Here is a 19,338-nt window from a genome sequence, read left to right as displayed (position 1 = left end):
GGGGTAAGAGATAGCTGTGTTCGCTGGAAGAAGACATGGCCTAACTTCAACGGTCAACGGAAAGAGGGCAAACGATATACACATGCAATAAAATCACTCAGTGAAGGCACTAATGTCGTGCATAAGAATGGTCACTTATGAAACAGTGACGAATGTTCTGAAAAACCATCCCGATCAAAGTGCATACGAAGACGGTTGAACTGAGTGATATCCAGTGGGAATTCCACTAGAGTTCGTGGTTTTCTCACCAAAGTACAGTGTCACGAATTTGTATAAATACACAATTGCGTGAATCCGTGACAGATGGGATGGAAGGATGGAAAGGAGAGGTATATGAGAGAGGGGGGTGCGAGCTGGAAGAAAGGCAGCGAAGTGGCATTTTACAGGGCGACATGGAGGCGATTTGTTTGAGGCCCCCCCGTACTGGATAGAGGTGTCTGGCTATAGATAGGTAGAATTTTTTATACAATTTACTGAGGAATTAATGTTTCCCAAAGAATTAATAGCACAAGAGATCATCAAAACGGGTCCTGAAAGGAATTACTGTACTTTATATACATTTAACTATGTCTTGCTCTGTTCTTGTTACCTCGTTTTTTTTTTTTTTTTTTTAATACAAAACATCTCATGTTTATGGGGTTACAAAGGCTACACTGAAGTTATCAGAGGAAGATTTGCAACTTTTCAGAGTTATTGGACGCTCCCATTCGTTCTTTCTTATACTGTGTGGAACTTTTTTACTCTTTTTCTGTAATTTTTCTACCTCGTAACATTCTGTACAGGATTCATTTAATATAATGAGTTGCGTTTGTAGTATTATTTTCATTCGAATTTTTGATTCTTTCCAAGTGTGGGAGCTAAACCCACAAACCTTCCCTCGCCCCCCCCCCCCCCTCGTGTTCACGGCCATGCACGAAAGTGAATGTGGGCAGAAGTGGGAAGCTGGAGGAAAAGTGTGACAAGAGCCCAGAGATGATGATGTTTTCGTGCAGGTTTCTAGCCTGTCAACATTACAGCCTGACAACAGCTGCTTCAGACTTACTGTCACTGGGTGCCTCTAATGCCTGTGTGTTGGTGTCTGTGGTGACAGTGGCAGCAGTGGTGATGGTGTGGTTACGCTTCAGTGATTGACCTGGTGAGTGTTTTGGTTCGTGCTAGTAGTGGAACTATGGTTGTAGTAGTTACAATGCCACTGTGTGAACCCTTTGGACACTTTATTGGTGTGTTAATGTGGTTGTGTTGAATTTAGTGATGTGCTTGTAGTGTTGTTGTGACACTACCGTGTCTGAGCGCTTTTTTCATTACTGTAAAGCTACAATTGTGACGATGTGATTGTAGTGGTGGTGACATGGTTTGGTTAGTGCAGGAGCAATTCCGTTTTTGTTTTGGGGGTTTTAGTAGTATAGTTGTGTTTTTGGTGATATAATGAAAAAGGGAGTTATCACCCCGTTTTAGCTATTTCCTACCTCAGTTCACGTTCCTGAAAGGGCAGAGAAGAAAATTATGTAAACTTAGAAGCAAGAATCTCCCCTCATTCCACACTTGCTCACCCCTCCTCTCCCCAAGTCTCCATTATAAGACTAAGCTGTATTTTCAGTGACTCGTATACACACCTGGTCAGTTCTGGAGTATTCTTCCTCATCTTATTTTGTCCTTTATTTTACGTGCCACATTTTGGCATAATGAATGATGAATAGAGAAGAACTCCAGGAGAGAGAAGAGGGTAAGGATGGTGTGAGACTTATGTGGTCTCGCACTGTCTTGGCTTTTCTTTCGGTTTGCATAGTGGTCTATTAATTAGGTCCTATTCTGAACTGACAGTCCAGTATTTTCATTTGTATTACTGTTCATGAGGCATTCAGCAGCCCAGGACAGTTAATTACATCCCTTTCCTTTTATGCACTTAACATTTTGTCCTAATACTGAGCATGAGAGATATGGATTAAAACAAAGTAGAGAAAGTAGAGCATGGGAGTAACGTGGGGGGCAGAAATAGGGCAAAACTCAAGGACAGTTTAGAGGGGCAACTTTGTTTTAACAGATAACGTCTCAGTCCTTATGACTGGTGCTGCTGGTAATGTAGGTCAGAGGGAGCAGGAGTTGCGAATGAAACTTTGTAGACCACTAAGGGAGCTTGAGCAGGCACTTAATGCACTTAATTCAATGCCAGCTTTTTTCATCTAATTCTTGCCATAAAAATACAACGTTCTCTAGTATGGGAGGGACCATTCGTAAAGATGTGGTAGGGACCTTTTTTCCCTCAAACCTTTAACAGCATTGGGTCGGTAGTACCACAGTGTGCTCAAATGATTAAAAAATTCTCATCGTCTGGGAGTAACAAAAATAAAAGGCCTTATCATATGGAACGTGCTGAAACTTGTATTACAGTTACACTTCGCTTAGCACACTTCCTACATTGTGACTTGCGCTTCTAAAACTGAGAAGAAAAATTACGCATGTTAATATAAGTTTATCGTGTTTCTTCTGCTTTGTTTAAATGTCAAAAACTGAATATGGCTGATGACGCATGCGTGCACGCACACACACACACACACACACACACACACACACACACACACACACACACACACACACACACACACACACACATACACACACACTCGCTGGCGCAGTGGTAACGTTCTCGGTTGCCATCTGGTAGATGGGAGTTCGCACCTCGCTCAGGTTGCGAAAAGTTTCACTGACGAAGTGGGTGGTTACTGTCCCCCTGGAGCAAGGGGACGGGTGTGTGGGTGTGTGAAGGTCACAGCCTTGCCCTTAGATCGGACTATATGAGCTCTCAGCTCCCTTCCGGGAGGGTAAAATGCTGACGATCACGACCATCAAGTGATCCTGACCGACCCGGTGAATTACACATTCATACTTAAGCAGGTTCTTCAAAAAAGTTCTTGGCTTCCCCCAGAAACAAAGAGAGTGACCACAACTTCGAGTCCGGCTGTACTATAAAGCCTCATAAAACTATACAGTCACTCAAATCTTTGTCTTTATTTGTTTGCAGGTGAAGCCTTATGAAATGCAGCAGGTTAGAGCAAAACTCAAAAATGGACAGGAAAGAAGACTGTGCTTTGACCAAGTATTTGAAAAATATATATATATATATATATATATATATATATATATATATATATATATATATATATAACCCCCAAGGAAATCCTTGAAGACATGGTCGCTACACATGGTGAGGACTCATACTGCTATTCCTTTATAAAGAAGTGGGCTGGTGAATTCAGGCAGGGCAGAGAAAACACCAAAGGTGACCCACATTCGGGACGCCCAATACCATCAACCACGGACGATCAGGTGGTGGCCAGTCACCGCATGGTCTTGGATGACAGACGCTTGCCTGTGGAACAAATAGCAGGCACCATGGGCATTAGTGCTGGATCCGTGCACACTGTTTTGATTGGAATCTTGGGTATGAGCAAGCTGTCTGCAAGATGGGTGCCCAGAATGTTGACTCCAGACCAGAGGCTGATCAGTTTAGAAACTTCATGGACAATTTTGGTTCGTTTCCTGGTTGATCCAGCCAGTTTCTTCCGGAGGTTTCGGCCCAGGATGAGACATGGGTTCACCACTTCGAAACTGAATCAAAGAATCAAAGCAAGCAATGGAAAGACAAAGGTTCTCAACCTGCTAAATAAATTCAAGCAAGTGGCATCTGTCAGCAAGGTGATGGTGTCAGTGTTTGGAAACACTGAAGGAGTTCTCATGACTTCCTACTTGCAAAAGGGTCATACCATTAATGGGGTCTTTTATCCATCACAACTAGGACAGATGAAAGATGCAATCAAACATAAATCGAGAGGAAAGCTGCAAGCAGGCATGCTGCTGCTCCACGACAATACGCCTGTCCACACGGCACAGGTGGTGGGAATGGCTGAAGCAGCCAACTGTGGCTTGAACTGCAGCCTCATGCTCCTTACTAACCCGACCTGGCTGCATCTGATTTGTGCATGTTTCACAAACTGCATGGCCACTGTTTTTGGAGTGATTTTTTCTTTTTGTTATGCAAGGAAGAAGGAACTAAAGGCCAGGAGCCCACAAACCGTTCCTTCCTAGGAAAAAAACAAAAAACATCAGAGAGCCAAATTCAAGATCCGTTCATTTTGAGATGCCTGGACACACTGCGTCAGAAAGATTGGAGATCATAGGAAGCAGGAAATACAGACAGAGGGAGACAGTTCGAGAGTTGACCTGTAGCATATTTGAAGGACTTAGATTAACTGTTAACTCCTGCATTGGGAAGTTGGACAGGAAAAGGATGAGAGTTTGTAGCACCTGTCATAGAGGTGGAGGGATGCAAGCAGAGAGTTCAAAGAAGCAATGATGATTGAAGTAGCAATAGAAAAGAGGTAATGATGCAACAGTGCGGCAAAAAGACAGAAGTTGAAGGGAACTACTAAAAGAGGTGGGTTATTGAGACGAAAATCCTTTGACTCCACTTTATTGAGAAGAGCTGTATATGGGAAGCCTTCCAGCACATGAGGGTTGTACTCTACACAGGAATGAATAAAACCCGTGTATGGTCAACAACTGTGCAGGGGTAAAGAAGGTATGGAGTCAGCTTAGCATACCTAATCTCTTGGAAGCAGATTTTACAAAAGATGTAGTATGAGCTTTCCAACATAAATCCCGAGAAAATGAAACACCAAGTATGTTTAGGATGATGCAGGATTGAGCTGGATTTTATTATACATTACAGAGTACTCTTGTGGAAGATTTTGTCGGGTTGGTAGGTGTAAGAACAGGGTCTTTGATCTATGAAAAACAACAAGATTACTTTTACCCCAGTCAGAGATACAAGGCAAGTCACACATTAGGTGTGTCATAGCCTCATCCCTTTTTTGTTGAAGTAACCGTTCAGGAGGACATTACGGAAACCGAATGGAAAGGTGAGGGTTGGAATCACCAGTGTATGAGTGGACTGGATTAGATTGTACAACTTAGGTCATTCATGAATAAAGGGAAGAGAGTTGGTGAAGTCATCCATGCTGCTGAGGTGTATTTGGAGGATCATGATGCTACCTTCTTCTGTGACGGGTTAGCAATGCTTGAATGTCAATGGACCAAGTATATTATACTTAGGGGAGACTATACTGAGAATAATATAAAAACATTCTTTCTCCTGTGAGGTATTTTAGGTAAGGCAGAGAACTCTTTTGAAGGACACACACACACACACACACACACACACACACACACACACATACACACACACACCATATGAACACACACACCATATGAAGACCTGACAAAGTACAGTTCGGAGTTTAACCCCTACACCGTGGGGTTGTTTTTGCGCTCCTTGCATGTCCTGCGAGGATATTCGCGTGCCGACTGACTTTAAAAATATTTGGCAAAAATCAGTTATTAGTCTGGTCGTTCTATAGCCGCTGTTGTAGACGGCCATCGTTCTTCTCCTAGATCTATCAACAGTGGTGTTCCTCAGGGCTCTGTCCTATCACCAACTCTCTTCCTTTTATTCATCAATGATCTTCTAAGCTGTACATCTAACCATATCCACTCATACGCTGATGACTCCACCCTTCACCTTTCCATTCGGTTCCCGCAACGCCCATCTCAACAGTTACTTCAACAAACAAGGGATGAGGCTATGGCACACCTAATGTCTGACTTGGCTCGTATCTCTGACTGGGGTAAAAATAATATGGTTGTCTTTAATGCATCTAAGACTCAGTTCTTACACCTATCAACCTGACAAAATCTTCCACAGGTATACCCACTAATGTTTAATAATATTCAGCTTAATCCTGCATCATCCTTGAACATGCTTGGGGTTTCATTTACTCGGGACTTATCTTGGAAAGATCATATTACATCTCTTGTAAAATCTGCTTCCAAAAGATTGGGTGTGCTAAGCCGACTCCGCTCTTTCTTTACCCCTGCGCAATTGTTGACTCTATACAGGGGTTTTATCCGCCCCTGTGTGGAGTACAACTCTCATGTGTGGGGTGGCTCCCCACATACAGCTCTTCTCAATAGGGTGGAGTCAAAGGCTTTTTGTCTCATTAACTCTCCTCCTCTTACTGACTCCCTTCAACCTCTGTCTCTTCGCCGCACTGTTGCATCTTTATCTCTTTTCTATCGCTACTTTAATGGTCACTGCTCCTCTGAACTGTCTGCTTGCATTCCTCCACCTCTACGACGGGCGCGTAGCACCCGTCTGGCAGCAAACTCTCATCCGTTTTCTGTCCAACTCTCTAATGCAAAAGTTAACCGTTACTCCCAGTCTTTCATTTATGCAACAGGTCAGCTCTGGAACTGTCTCCCTCTGTCTGTATTTCCTGCTGCCTATGATCTCCAGTCTTTCAAACGCAGTGTGTCCAGGCATCTCAAAATGATCGGATCTTGAATTTGGCTCTATATTGTATTTTGTTTTTCTCTTGGAGGGAACTGTTACTGCGGGCTCATGGCCTTTGGTTCCTTCTTCCTCGCATAAAAAAAAAAATAAATAAAAAAAAATACCTTCGGCTTTCCCATGGGATGTTTGTTGAGCCTTCTTCGACAACCGTAGAACTTGTGGAGACTTCTGAAGTTGGGTAATGAAGTCTCCACTTTACACTTCCCGATACCCCGTACTATTGTTACCATTGCCTGATATTATAACTACAAACACTATTCTATGAACTTCAAGTACTTTGGAATCCATATTCCAAAAAAAATCACTGTGAAAGCAATGTAAATTATGAGCGCATACGAGCTTTCCTCCCGTGCTGGTTCCCCGATGGTATTCTGAGACGGAGCTGTCATTTATTATTCATAAACACAGTCACACTTTATATTCCTAGTACTTTAATACACTTATTTATATATACATTATTCATCTGTAAGTTTCTTTCAGTACTAGTAGTTTACTTTCACTCTAGGCATTCACTTTCTCATACTGTTTACTAGCGTAGAGATCGAAGCTGTCACTTTCACTCTCAGACTTTCAGTATTCATACATGCTAGAGCGAAACTTTCACTTTCACTTTCATAACTCCTAGTATATATACTCGTATTCTTATATTACTACATATTTACATTTCCATTTACATTCTCTATTTTATTTACATTTCTATTTTATTTACACTATGTTATGCGCTGTCACTTGCAGTAACTTAAAAAACTATTTTCCACTGTTCAGTTATATTAATTTACATTCATTGCTTTCACTTGCTGTTTACACATTATTTACACATTATTTACATTTCCACTTGCACTGTTTTAGAGTCACCAGAAAGATCGTAGTCACTGTCCATCATTATCATTGATACATTAGCCAATTCACGTTCCACGGCAAAGTCACTTAGCCCTTTACCCCTACACATGAGGTTTAGTAGGGGTAGAGGTCACAGGGCCCCTTTACATGGGGCTAAAAAGTGACTGAATTGGACAGGCGCGAATCCGACGTGGTTTCACCTTGAAAGACGACAGTAAACTGAATGGAATGCTGTGGCCTAGGGATAGTGAAGGGTTGCCAATGTCAGCGTGGTGACAGCAGCTAATATATACCCTATGAAATGATTGGCAGGAAATCTAGACAATACATAATAAATTGGGTAGTTCCAGGTGAATATAAATATCATTTAGTCTTCTCCCTCCCTTTCTAATATATATTTTTATTATGAGAACATGTCATACAGCATATTTCAAGGGGAAATAAATAGGGAAAATTAGCGAACGAGTGCATATGAGGTGTTGCCAGATGATAATTAGTCCATTCCAGATGTATGGCAGTATCAATTACCTTTTCTATTTCTTTTATATATTATTTTGTATAAGAATAGAGCAAAGGGCACATTTCAATGGATAAAATGGTGGAAAAATCCGTCCAGGATTTGCGTAGCACAGTGCAGCTGGTCAGGCGGGAGAAGAGCGTAATGGAGGGGAGGTAAGGAGGGGGGGAGTCAAGGACAGGAGAAAAATGGCTAAATTGTCAACAGTGGATGGGAGTACAGGTGACATTAGCAGAACTGAGTATAGCTGGACACCGGTAGTACTGATAGATGATACAAGCCATCACTTGAAAGCCCGGGTGAATTCAAAATAACACAGAATCACAAAAGTGACGCCCCACGCTATGATCCCTTGCTCCCGAGCGTCATGAAAGTGCCGCCCTGTGGTTAAGGGGTTAAAAGCGTTATATAGTATAGAAGAGAAATCTGAAAGAATTATATTAACCTGAGATTTCAGTTCAAATTTAAATTGGAATACTCTAGGTGTAAGAAGACATGAAAGCTGTAGGGATCAAAAGCTCCTAGATCTTGTGAAGGAGTTTTCCTACAACAGCATGTAAAGGAAAACACAGAAAAAGAGGGCTTGATGATCCATCAGCACTAGAACATATATTTACTAGGCAAGAAAATGATATTGACAGTATATTGTATCACCCTCCATTCGGCAGAAGCGACCATGCAGTATTAAACTGCAACTTCAGCACTGCATAAAACATAGTTACCAGTCATGAGAGTTACAAAGAGTCCAAACTACAAAAAGGGCAACTATCATGACGTAAAGAAATACTTCTTAGAAACAGGTTGGGAAAAAGGAGCTTAAAGGACAAGATTTAAACATTATACATAGAAAATTCTGTGATTTTTATGAAACAGGAGTTCAAAAATTACATCCCTCAGCACAAAGAAACAGAAATGAAAATAAAGAAATGGTTTAATACAGAATGTAAAAAAATAAGAGAAAAAGGAGACGATGTGGAATAGATACAGAAGAGACACAATAGTGAGAGAGAATTTAACAATTATAAAGAGACAAGAACCGATTATACAAAGATAAGGAGAGAGGCTCGTTACAGTTTGAGAAAGATATTATAAATAAAAGTAGTGATCAACCTAAGCTATTTTACAGGTACATCCGAAGCACAACCAAAGTTAAAGATAAAATACAGTCCTTTATGGAAGAAGTGATCATCTATACACAAGGGAAAGATATTGTGAAGCCCTAATTAAAAACTTCCAATCAGTTTTTACCAAAGAATGTAATTTTGAAAGAGATGATATGGAACATGCATGCACACACGTATTACCTGATATATAGATATCAGAAAAAGAAGTGCAGGAAGAGTTAAGTAAATTAGACAAAGGAAAAGCTTATTGTCCTGACGATATTTCAGGTTGGGTGCTCCATGAATATGCGGAAGAGTTAAGCAGACCACTGTATTTAATATTCAAGGAATCCTTCGACCAAGGTAAACTACTTGATATTTGGAAAAATGCAAACATTGTTCCCCAGTATCACTGACCAGTGTTGCAAGTAGAATACTAGAAAACATGATAAGAAAAATTTGGGTAAACCATCTAGAACACAGTATGATAAGATAGGGTCAGTTCGGTTTTAAAGGGGGAATATCATGTTACTAATCTATTAAGCTACTGTGATAGAGTTACAGATACATTACAGAAAAGAGAAGTATAGGTAGACGGTAGCTGGTTAGATTTCAAGAAAGCATTTGAAAGAATACTGCACCAAAGACTTTTATGGAAACCATACCATCAAGGAGGTATCCAAGGGAACCTGTACTGTTGGATGCAGCTGCAGGATTTTCTCAGAAAAAGGAAAATGAGAACAGTACTAAGGGGAAATTACTCATCATGGAGGGAAGTGACTAGATGAGTTCCACAGGGTTCACTGCTGGCACCAACTATGTTTTTAGGATATATGACATAGTAACACTAGAAATGGAAGCTATCTAAATATGTTTGTGGATGCAGAAATACAAATGAATATTATTAGCACAGATTCTTGCACAGAGCTACAAGAAGAATTAAATATGCTTCATGAATGGAGTTGTAAATGGCAAATGGAATTTAAGGTGGACAAGTGTCATGTAATTAAGTTTGACCAAAGTGGAAAAATACCAGATTGGGAAAATAAGTTAGTAAGATTATCCCTACACATATTAGAAAGGGAGAAGGACCAAGGAGTGATTATCAATAACAGACTATTGCCGGCTGACCACATCAGTGAAAAGGTACGAAACATTAATGCACTGCATGCTAATATGAGAACAGCATCCACATATATAATTGAAGACATGCTGAGAAAGATAACATTTCACCAGACCAACCCTGGAGTATGCATCAGTAGTCTGGAATCCTCATCTCAAAAACCACATAGGTAAGATTGAAAAAGTACAAAGGGCAGCTAGAAGATGGGAACCAAGCTTAAGGGATCTAAGCAACGAAGAAAGACTAGAAAAATTGAGTCTACCAACACTACACGAGAGAAGGAAAAGAGGAGATATGCTTTTCCTATAAAAATGCATCTCAAGGAAAGAGAAAATAGACATCAATGAATATATAACCATTGGGGAGAAGCATCAGGAAGAGGACACTGCAAAAAACTACATAAAAAGAGGGGTGACAGAGATGTAAGGAAAATCAGTTTCCAAAATAGGGCAACTGATATGCAGAATGCACTACTGAATGAAATGGTGTGTATCAAAACTGTTCATAAACTAAAGGATATGTATGATATAAACGCTTTAATACACGGGGCAGTATGAGCTTGACCCATTCGTGTAAAGATGCAGTAAGGTAAGAACAATTAGGTAACAACACCAGAGGCAGCACGACTGTCTCCTTGCTCTGCACTGGCCACCCTTAACCACAATTGGCCACACCTAAACAGTATCCTTATATGAGCCAAGCTTTGTACTAGATTAAACTAAACGATGTTCTGATATAGCAGAGCAAGTATAAGCAAAAATGTTCTCCAAAAAAACAGAATACATCAAATTAGTGCAAGAATCAGCTGATACAACGCATCATCGCTGGGTGTCGTTTGCCACCAGGCAGGTAGCAGTGAGATCCAAACTTGTAAGAAGTGATCTTTCTAAGTGAAATACAAGATGAGCACCATCTTTAGTAAAGTGAATATGGAGGGAGTTAAGAAAAGGGATAAAGGTAGAGAACGGGATAATGATTTCTACAAAGAACTGGCTGAAATGGAAACATAATAAATTAGCAGAGAAAGTGAATAAACTGGAGGAAACTTTTCAATGTGAAACAGATGAAATTAAGAAGCAATTATACATGCAGAAAATATGAAAGTGAATAATTGGTAAAGGAATTTAACAAAAAAGACACAACAATAGATGAGCTGCCAGTTGAGGTGGGTTCACATCGAAGAAAGATTAGTGAAATGGTAGATATAAGAGACGATAGCCCAGGTGAACGAACTGATACAAAGTTAGAAAGATGATGTAGACACAACGTGTGCTGAAATTGTAAAAGTAAGGTAAGACTTAGAGACAATAGTCGAAAAAAAGCATTAGAAAGGAAGTGAAAGAAATAATTAAAAACAACCCAAAACTGGTTAAAGATTCAGTAGATATCACTAAATCTATAGTAATCACTGGGACAGATGAAGAAGAATTAAGAAATAAAATTTCGAGATACAAAAAGGGGATGACAAAAATAATGAACATACTGAAGGAAGTATCAGAGGAAATCTGTGATAAAGACATGGAACAATACAAAAGGCTAGGGAAATATGAGAGAAATAAGTCAAGGTCACTGAAAATAACATTCCAGAGTGTGAACATTGTGGAGGAAATACTAAAAATTGCAAACAAACTCATGGAAAAAGAGGAATTAACCCTGGAATAGCAGCGTTGTCAGCAGCACGTGCCTACTAGCGACGTCCGGAATCCCGGACAAACTTTGGGGGTAGAAATATACATATAGGAATGGTACAGTTTATTTTTAAAAATTTTCACTTAAATTAGATGCTAATCTTAACTCTAGGAACTATGAACTAAATGTATTTAACTAAAACAACATTATAAAAAAAATAAAAAAAAATGTGTAAAAATGAAAAACAATGTTACATCCTTGTAATCTTTTCACCACTGCCAGCCACAGTGTTGCCTGATGGTGATGACTTGTGCCACACATGAAGTCCAGACGTCCCCCGATATGCTCCAGCCTCCCTAGACAAAATTCGACATTTTACAGTATATGTTTCGTATCCACACTCACAAGGTCCTATTATAATAGCATTGTACGGAATACCGGACAATTGGCTACAGCAGATGAGAAAAAAAAACAGGAGCAACACGAACACACCTCACACACACAGGACAAAGTACAAACTGAAATGTTATGGCAGCTGAGCACTGTAGGCCTTGCAGCGACTCCTCCACAACGCAAAGTAGGCCTAAATTCGGAATCCCGGACAACGCTACTGAACTAGGGTTAAAGAAAGTATGGATAAAAAGATGCCGAACTCAAGAGGAATTGGGAATTGAGGGAGGAAGCAAAAACAAAGAACAAGGAAAGATCAGAGGAAGAGTAATTTTATTTTTTTTACAAAATAAACGGATTACAGGTACGAAAATCGTACACAACTAATAGGGAATAAGAAGAAGGAAAGTAATAGTCTCAAGCTATGGTAATTTTGAAAACAAGATGATTAAGTTGATGTACTCAAATGTAAATGGAATGGTGTCTAAATGATTAGAGATGAAAGACTATATTAAAGAAAAGGAACCACATATTTGCCTAACTGAAACAAAATTATCCTCAAAGATATCAAATGATACGCTAAACTTAGAGGAATATAATATATGGGGAAGAGACAGAAATTTAAGAAAATGAGGAAGATTTATAATCTTAACAAAGAAAAATCTACAAATCAAAGAAAAAGAACTAGAAATACTCTCACAGGTTGAGTTGATTGCTGTAGAGATTTACACATCTAAAGGGAAAGTCTATCTATCTATCTATCTATTGCCAGACGCCATAATCCCGTAAGGAGTGGCCATTTGACTTTGAGTCATTTGTTTTACGGGGTGGGGCATTGACCCTCCATCAACCCACTTGTTGACACGTAGGAAGCACGTATGGTTTGGGGAAAGTATTTGTGGCAAATTTATACATGCCACCCAAAACAAACACTTGGGAAAGAGGCAAATATGAAGACCTGGCAGAAAGTACAATTCAGAGATTAAGAACATTACTAAATAGAATGGAAGAGAAATCTGAAAGAATTATATTAACTGTAGATTTCAATACAAATATAAATTGGAATACTCTAGATGTAAGATGTCAGTAAAGCTGTTGGGATCAGAAGCTCCTGGACCTTGTGCTGGAATTTTTCGTAACAGAGCATGTAAAGGAAAACACAAGAAAAAGAGGACTTGATGATCCATTAGAACTAGATCTTATATCCACTAGGCAAGGAAATGATGTAGACAATATAAGGTATCACCCTCCATTCGGCTAAAGCGACCATGCAGTATTAAATTGCAACTTCAACATTGCAGATGACATAGTTACCAGTAATGAGTGTTACAAAAAGAGTCAACTACAAAAAGGGCAACTATCATGACCTAAAGACGTGCTTCTTAAAAACATATTGGGAAATGGAGCTTAGAGGACAAAATTCAAAAGTTATATATAAAAAGTCCAAAATTACATCCCTCAGCACAAAGAAACAGAAATGAAAATAAAAAAAATGGTTTGATGCGGAATGTAGAAAATCAAAAGAAAAAGAGATTTGCTGTGGAATAGATACAGAAGACACAATAGTGAGAGGGCATTTAACAACTATAAACAGGTACTCGAGCCAAAAGCTTTTGATGCCATCCCCCGCCACAACCTCACAAAGAAAATACTCAACACAAACATGCACAATAACACAAAAAGATAGCTGGCAAACTACTTAGCAGGCAGATGTTCACACGTAACATTTGCCGGTCAGTCTTCTAACAACAGAAACTTCATAAACGGCGTCCCCCAAGGATCTGTTTTGTCCCCTACACTCTTTAATCTATACATGCACGACGTACCCACACCCCACACACCATAGATACACATAGCTTCCTATGCAGATGATATAACACTTACATGTAAGCACCAAAATGCAAACACAGCTACACACATCATTCAACCTTACCTCAACACTACACGAATGGTTCACCACAAACAGGCTCAAAATAGCCCCAGCCAAATCTACAGTGAATTCTTCTCACAAACTGGACAGCAGATCACAGTTACATCCCACACCTCACCATAAACAACACTCTCCTACCACACACACAAAAAAAAAATCCTTGGTGTAACATACAATACATCAATGTCATTTAAACAACACATCACAAACATTAAAAATAAAATAACACCAAGACTCAGTGCTTTGAGGTCACTTGCCCATACAACATTCGGACACAACAAAGAAACCACCACCACAGTATACAAGCAATACATACGTTCAGTGATGAATTATACAAGCCCTGCCTGGGCTTCTAACCTGACCAAAACACACTACAACACTCTACTGTACAGACCATACAAAACAAGGCCCTAAAAATAATCACAGGCTGCACAGCTACTCCACCCACAGACCACCTACATCAAGAAACCAAAGTCCTCAAAGTCAAGGATCACCTAGACATGAGAGGCACCCAGTTTCTTGCTGCAGCCTCCACACCCCCACAACATCCACTACAGTACATGGTAGCACATCCACCCACACCAAGGAACATCAAAACAACACCCAGCACACGATACCATACAAATACTGTCATCTCTCTCCCCCCTCAGACCAGCTTCCAGAAGCATATCCACACTCAGATCACTCGCCGCTCCATTCAGTCACTTAAAGACAACACACAGCTGCATGCACGGCCTCCTGACATCCACCCTTCTGAATCCTATCTTCTTCATGAGGACAGGGTCCACATGGCCAGGCTGAGATGTGGGCACCATCCAGCCCTCTTAAGCTACCAGAAGAGGCTGGATGACTCCGTCGCTGATGCCTGTCCAGGATGCAACACTACCCCATACTATTAAGCACATTATGGAAGAATGCATTGCACACAATCACCTACGCCAACAACACAACATACACTCTTTGAGAGCTCTGTGGGAAAGCCAAGTCTCGGCCATGGCCTTCCTAAGGTACTCGGGGCTGTTCGGCCAGACTGCCTAGGGAACAACTACTACTACTACTACAACTATAAACAGGGAAGAAATGATTATGCAACGATCAGAAGGGAAGCTTAAAAACAATTTAAGGAAGGCATAATTAAAAGCTGTAATCAACCAAAGCTATTTTCAACTACATCTGAAGCAAAATCATAGTTAAAGATAAAATACAGTCCATAACAGACGAGAAGATCATCAATATACAAGAGAAAGATATTTGCAGATCACTAAATAAAAACTCAATCAGTTTTTACAGAAGAAAATAATTTTGAGAGAGATGATATGGAACATGCATGCTCACACATAATACCAGATATTCAAATATCAGTAAAAGAAGTGCAGACAGAGTTAAGTTAATTAGACAAAAGAAAACCACATGGTCCTAACGAAATTTCTGGTTGGGCACTACATAAATGTGCAGAAGTGTTAAGCAGACCATTATAATAATATTGAAGGAATCCATAGGTCAAGGCAAACTACCTGATATTTTGAAGAAAGCAAACATTCTTCCCCTATTCTGGAAAGGGAATAGACAGAATCCACTCAGCTACCGACCAGTATCACGGACCAGTGCTATAAGTAAGATACTAGAAAAGCTGATAAGAAAAGTTTAGGTAAACCATGTAGAAGAACACAGTATGATAACAGAAAGGCACTTCAGTTTTAGAAAGGGAAAATCATGTGTTACTAATCTATTAAGCTACTATGATAGAGTTACAGAAACATTACAGAAAAGAGAAGGATGGGTGGACAGTATATATTTAGATTTCAAGAAAGCATTTGACAGAGTACCGCAAAGACTTTTATGGAAATTATACGATCATAGAGGTATCCAAGGCAACCTGTACTGTTAGATGCATGATATTCTCAGAAAAAAGGGAAATGAGAACCGTACTAAGGGGAAATTACTCATCATGGAGAGAAGTGACTAGTGGATTTCCACAGGGTTCAGTGCTGGCACCAATTAGTTTTCCAGTATATATATGCGACATAAACAGTAACACTGGGAATGGAAACTATCTTAATATGTTTGTGGATGATGCAAAAATTGAAAGGAAAATTACTAACATAGATTCTTGTAGAGGGCTACATGAAGAATTAAAGAAGCTTCATGAATGGAGCAATAAAAGGCAAATGGAATTTAATGTGAGCAAGTGTAATGTAAGTAAGTCTGGTAAAAAAAGAAAAATGACCAGCTGGGATTATAAGTTAGGAAGTTCAACCCTACACATATCAGAAAGGGAGAAGGATCTAAGAGTGATTATCAGTAACAGACTCTCTCCAGCTGACCACATAAGTGAAAAGGTACAGTACGTAGCATGTACAGTACACACTGCTTGCCAATATAAGAATAACATTCACATATATAAACGAAGACATGCTGCGAAAAATAATAACGTCATTCATCAGACCATCCCTGGAGTATGCATCAGTAGTCTGAAATCATCTAAAAAAAAAAAAAATACAACGAGCAGCTACAAGATGAGTACTAACCTTAAGTGATCTAAGCTACGAAGAAAGACTAGAAAAACTGAATCTACCAACACTACAGGAGAGAAGGAAAAAAGGAGATATGATTATGCTATATAAATGCATCTCAGGGAAAGAGAAAATAGACATGAATATATAACCAATGGGAAAGCATCAGCAAGAGAACACTGCAAAAAAATACATAAGAAGAAAGACGATAAAGACGTCCTCTGCTTAGCCTCGTCTCCATTCTTTATCTTAGCATCATAACTAATGGTTTATTCTCTTACGTTACTAGTTCATTATGCCTAATAAATCCTTTATTCTCATATTCACTCCTTCCTCTTTCCTTTCCAAACTTGTCTTATTCTTTCTAAATACAGTAAGATCTCGCATCGAACGAGTAATACGTACCAAAAAAAAAAAAAAAAACACTCGTTAGATGCGAATTCGATAGATGCAAATGCATAAACATATGGGGAAAATTATATTAGGTAAAAAAAAAAAAAAAGTGGCCAGAACCCCTACTTGAGACCTATTTTCACACATTATTTAATTGGCATTTAATTTGTCATATAATCATACATAGCGATATAAAATATAAAAGAAAAAAGAAAAAACGTGGGTACCTCACGTGTGAGTGATGAATGAGGTGCGTGGGTAAGACGAAAGGTATCTGAAGTGGGAATGGAGGCAACTGGGCCGCTTCTCCTCCCTCCTCCTCACCTACGTCACCAAAACTACCACCACCCTCCTCCCTCCTCTCGCTCTCCATTCCCTCTCGCGATGCCTCCCCGATTCTTGTTATCTCTTCGTCTGCATTCTTTTCCTTCCAACAGATCCAGAAAAGTCATCAGGAATGTCACCAAGAAGATTCTCTATGTTTTCATCATCATCATCACTCACAGTCTCATGTCCTTCATTTCCATCGAGATTTGCCACAACTTCCCCAAGCTCACGGCGTTTGTTTAAATATTCGGTGATAACTGTTTGTCTTCTCTCATTCACTTTCTTTGCATATGTTTCACTGAGTTTCTGGTTTAGTTTATGTAGGCGGTGTGAGGGAAAGGTGGATGCCAATGACGTCACGCACTCGGCCAAGGTGGCGGCAGGTTTGAACCGCGCACCCGTGATTTTTTTCGTTAGATTCGAAACCATCTTGTTAGATACGAATATGGGTAGAGGACCGATACCGTCGTTAGAGGTGAATTCGTTATATGTGAACTCGTTAGATGCGAGATCACACTTGTACATTCTCTCCCGTTGCTGCTGCTTCGCCAAACTAGTCTGAACATGTGTTACCCGTCTATAATTTCTCATCTAATGTAATAGATTTCCTATGCCCCTGTGTGTGTGTGTGTGTGTGTGTAAGGGGGAGAGGGATATTGAATAGATCTCAGAGGAGTAATGTCACGACTTTCGGCCTCTCCAACTGGCTAGTTATACAGTGGGGGGAATCAATGGATGTCAGGCACATCCCAGTGGTTGGTTAGGACAGTAGTGAAGCGTAGGGGAGTGATCTCATAAGTTTTGATGCCTCAATGGACTAAGATCTTAGTGGGTGAGAGATATGGCAGACAGACAGGGATGTAGGCATGAGGAGGGATGAATTGAGGGTGGCAGAGGAGATGGGAAGAGGGAGGGAAACGATGGAATGGGATGAGGGAAAAGAGGGATGGATGAGGTGAGCGAGGTAGAAGGGATGAGATGAGGGAGATAAAGTCGCAGTATCCGAATCTGAAAGTTACATTATCGTGCCCTGGCAACCTACCTGTACACAGTGCATCTGCTTTCATAATGGGTGCACTACTTTGGTCTGTGGAAGGCAGTGTTTGAGTTCTCTATAAATTATAATCACCGACCTTATAAATCAACAAAATAGCTGTCTGCTACAGCATCATCAGAAACTCAAAATCGACTATAATTAACTATATTCTTCATTACTGCCTGCATATTTGGCCATTCAAAAAATACTGACAGCTGTTTCCTATGTTTATCATGTTATATATGAAATCGGACTCCCTCTTGACCAGTATGTTGCCAGGGCACGATAATAAAACCTTCAGACCCGTGCACCGCAACTTATAATGAAGGAGATGAGATGAAGGAAGTAGGAAAAGGAATCGAGTGAGGAGGTAGTGGAAAGGATGAGATGTGGGAGGTGAGATTAATCCCCGAGCAAGACCTCATCAGATCATATAGCCCTGCTAGGGTTACAGGACAGCGTTACCTCTCCCAGCACAGCAGCCACCAGTCGGGGCCCGATTCACACGACCTGTTTTGGTTCCGACAGGCAGTCCGACAGCTAGATGCCGTCGAGATTTCTTACATGCATTCTAATGTAACTGTCTACATTACCCATCAAGCTGACGACGGCAGCCGTCCGTCAGACGACCAACACGTCACGGATATCTTCTCGAGAAATCCTGGCCGGCTGGCTGGCGACTTGACGCCGGACTGATGGGTTGGTGCTGGCTCATGTGAACAAGGATACGTTGCGTACCCGTCCATTTCACGCTTCGCTGTTACCACCTTGTCCACGTAGATATCACATACAGTTCATTGTTTGGCTTCATGGACGAAAGGCTGATCGAACTTGTGCGTTCTTATGAAGAGTTATTTGATATGACGGACAAGAAGTACAGTGATAATCTGCATAAAGATATTGAAGGCGATTGACGACGAAGTAAACAAACCAGGTGAGTGTCAGTAGTTTATTATACATGAAATTATAACTCATAATCTTTGCAGGTAAAATTCACTGTTATTCTTGTCATAATACTGGATATATATGCTATATCACTCGCAAGGTACTGCTCCAGCAGGACTACTGAAATTTTCACATCATCATCTGCTAGTTCTTTATACAGGGTCCAGAATTCTCCCTCGAACCTTC

The 19,338-nt window shown here is 40.2% G+C and overlaps 1 protein-coding gene across 1 annotated transcript; it reads left to right on the top strand.

Moving 5' to 3' along the window:
* The first annotated feature begins 3,186 nt into the window (after window positions 1–3,186).
* On the top strand, window positions 3,187–18,903 carry LOC145392356 (histone-lysine N-methyltransferase SETMAR-like). The gene is made up of 2 exons (XM_080266761.1): window positions 3,187–3,891; window positions 18,736–18,903. Exons 1-2 carry the CDS (start codon window positions 3,187–3,189, stop codon window positions 18,901–18,903), a joined length of 873 nt encoding a protein of 290 aa, XP_080122887.1.
* Window positions 18,904–19,338: the final 435 nt, after the last annotated feature.

This window comes from Coenobita brevimanus, chromosome 2 (genome assembly GCF_032717465.1).
Source record: "Coenobita brevimanus isolate Jiangsu-jjx chromosome 2, ASM3271746v2, whole genome shotgun sequence".
Classification (NCBI taxonomy): Eukaryota; Metazoa; Arthropoda; class Malacostraca; order Decapoda; family Coenobitidae; genus Coenobita; species Coenobita brevimanus.
Note: the sequence above shows the minus strand (reverse complement) of the source record. Positions and strands in the feature narration are given on the sequence as shown.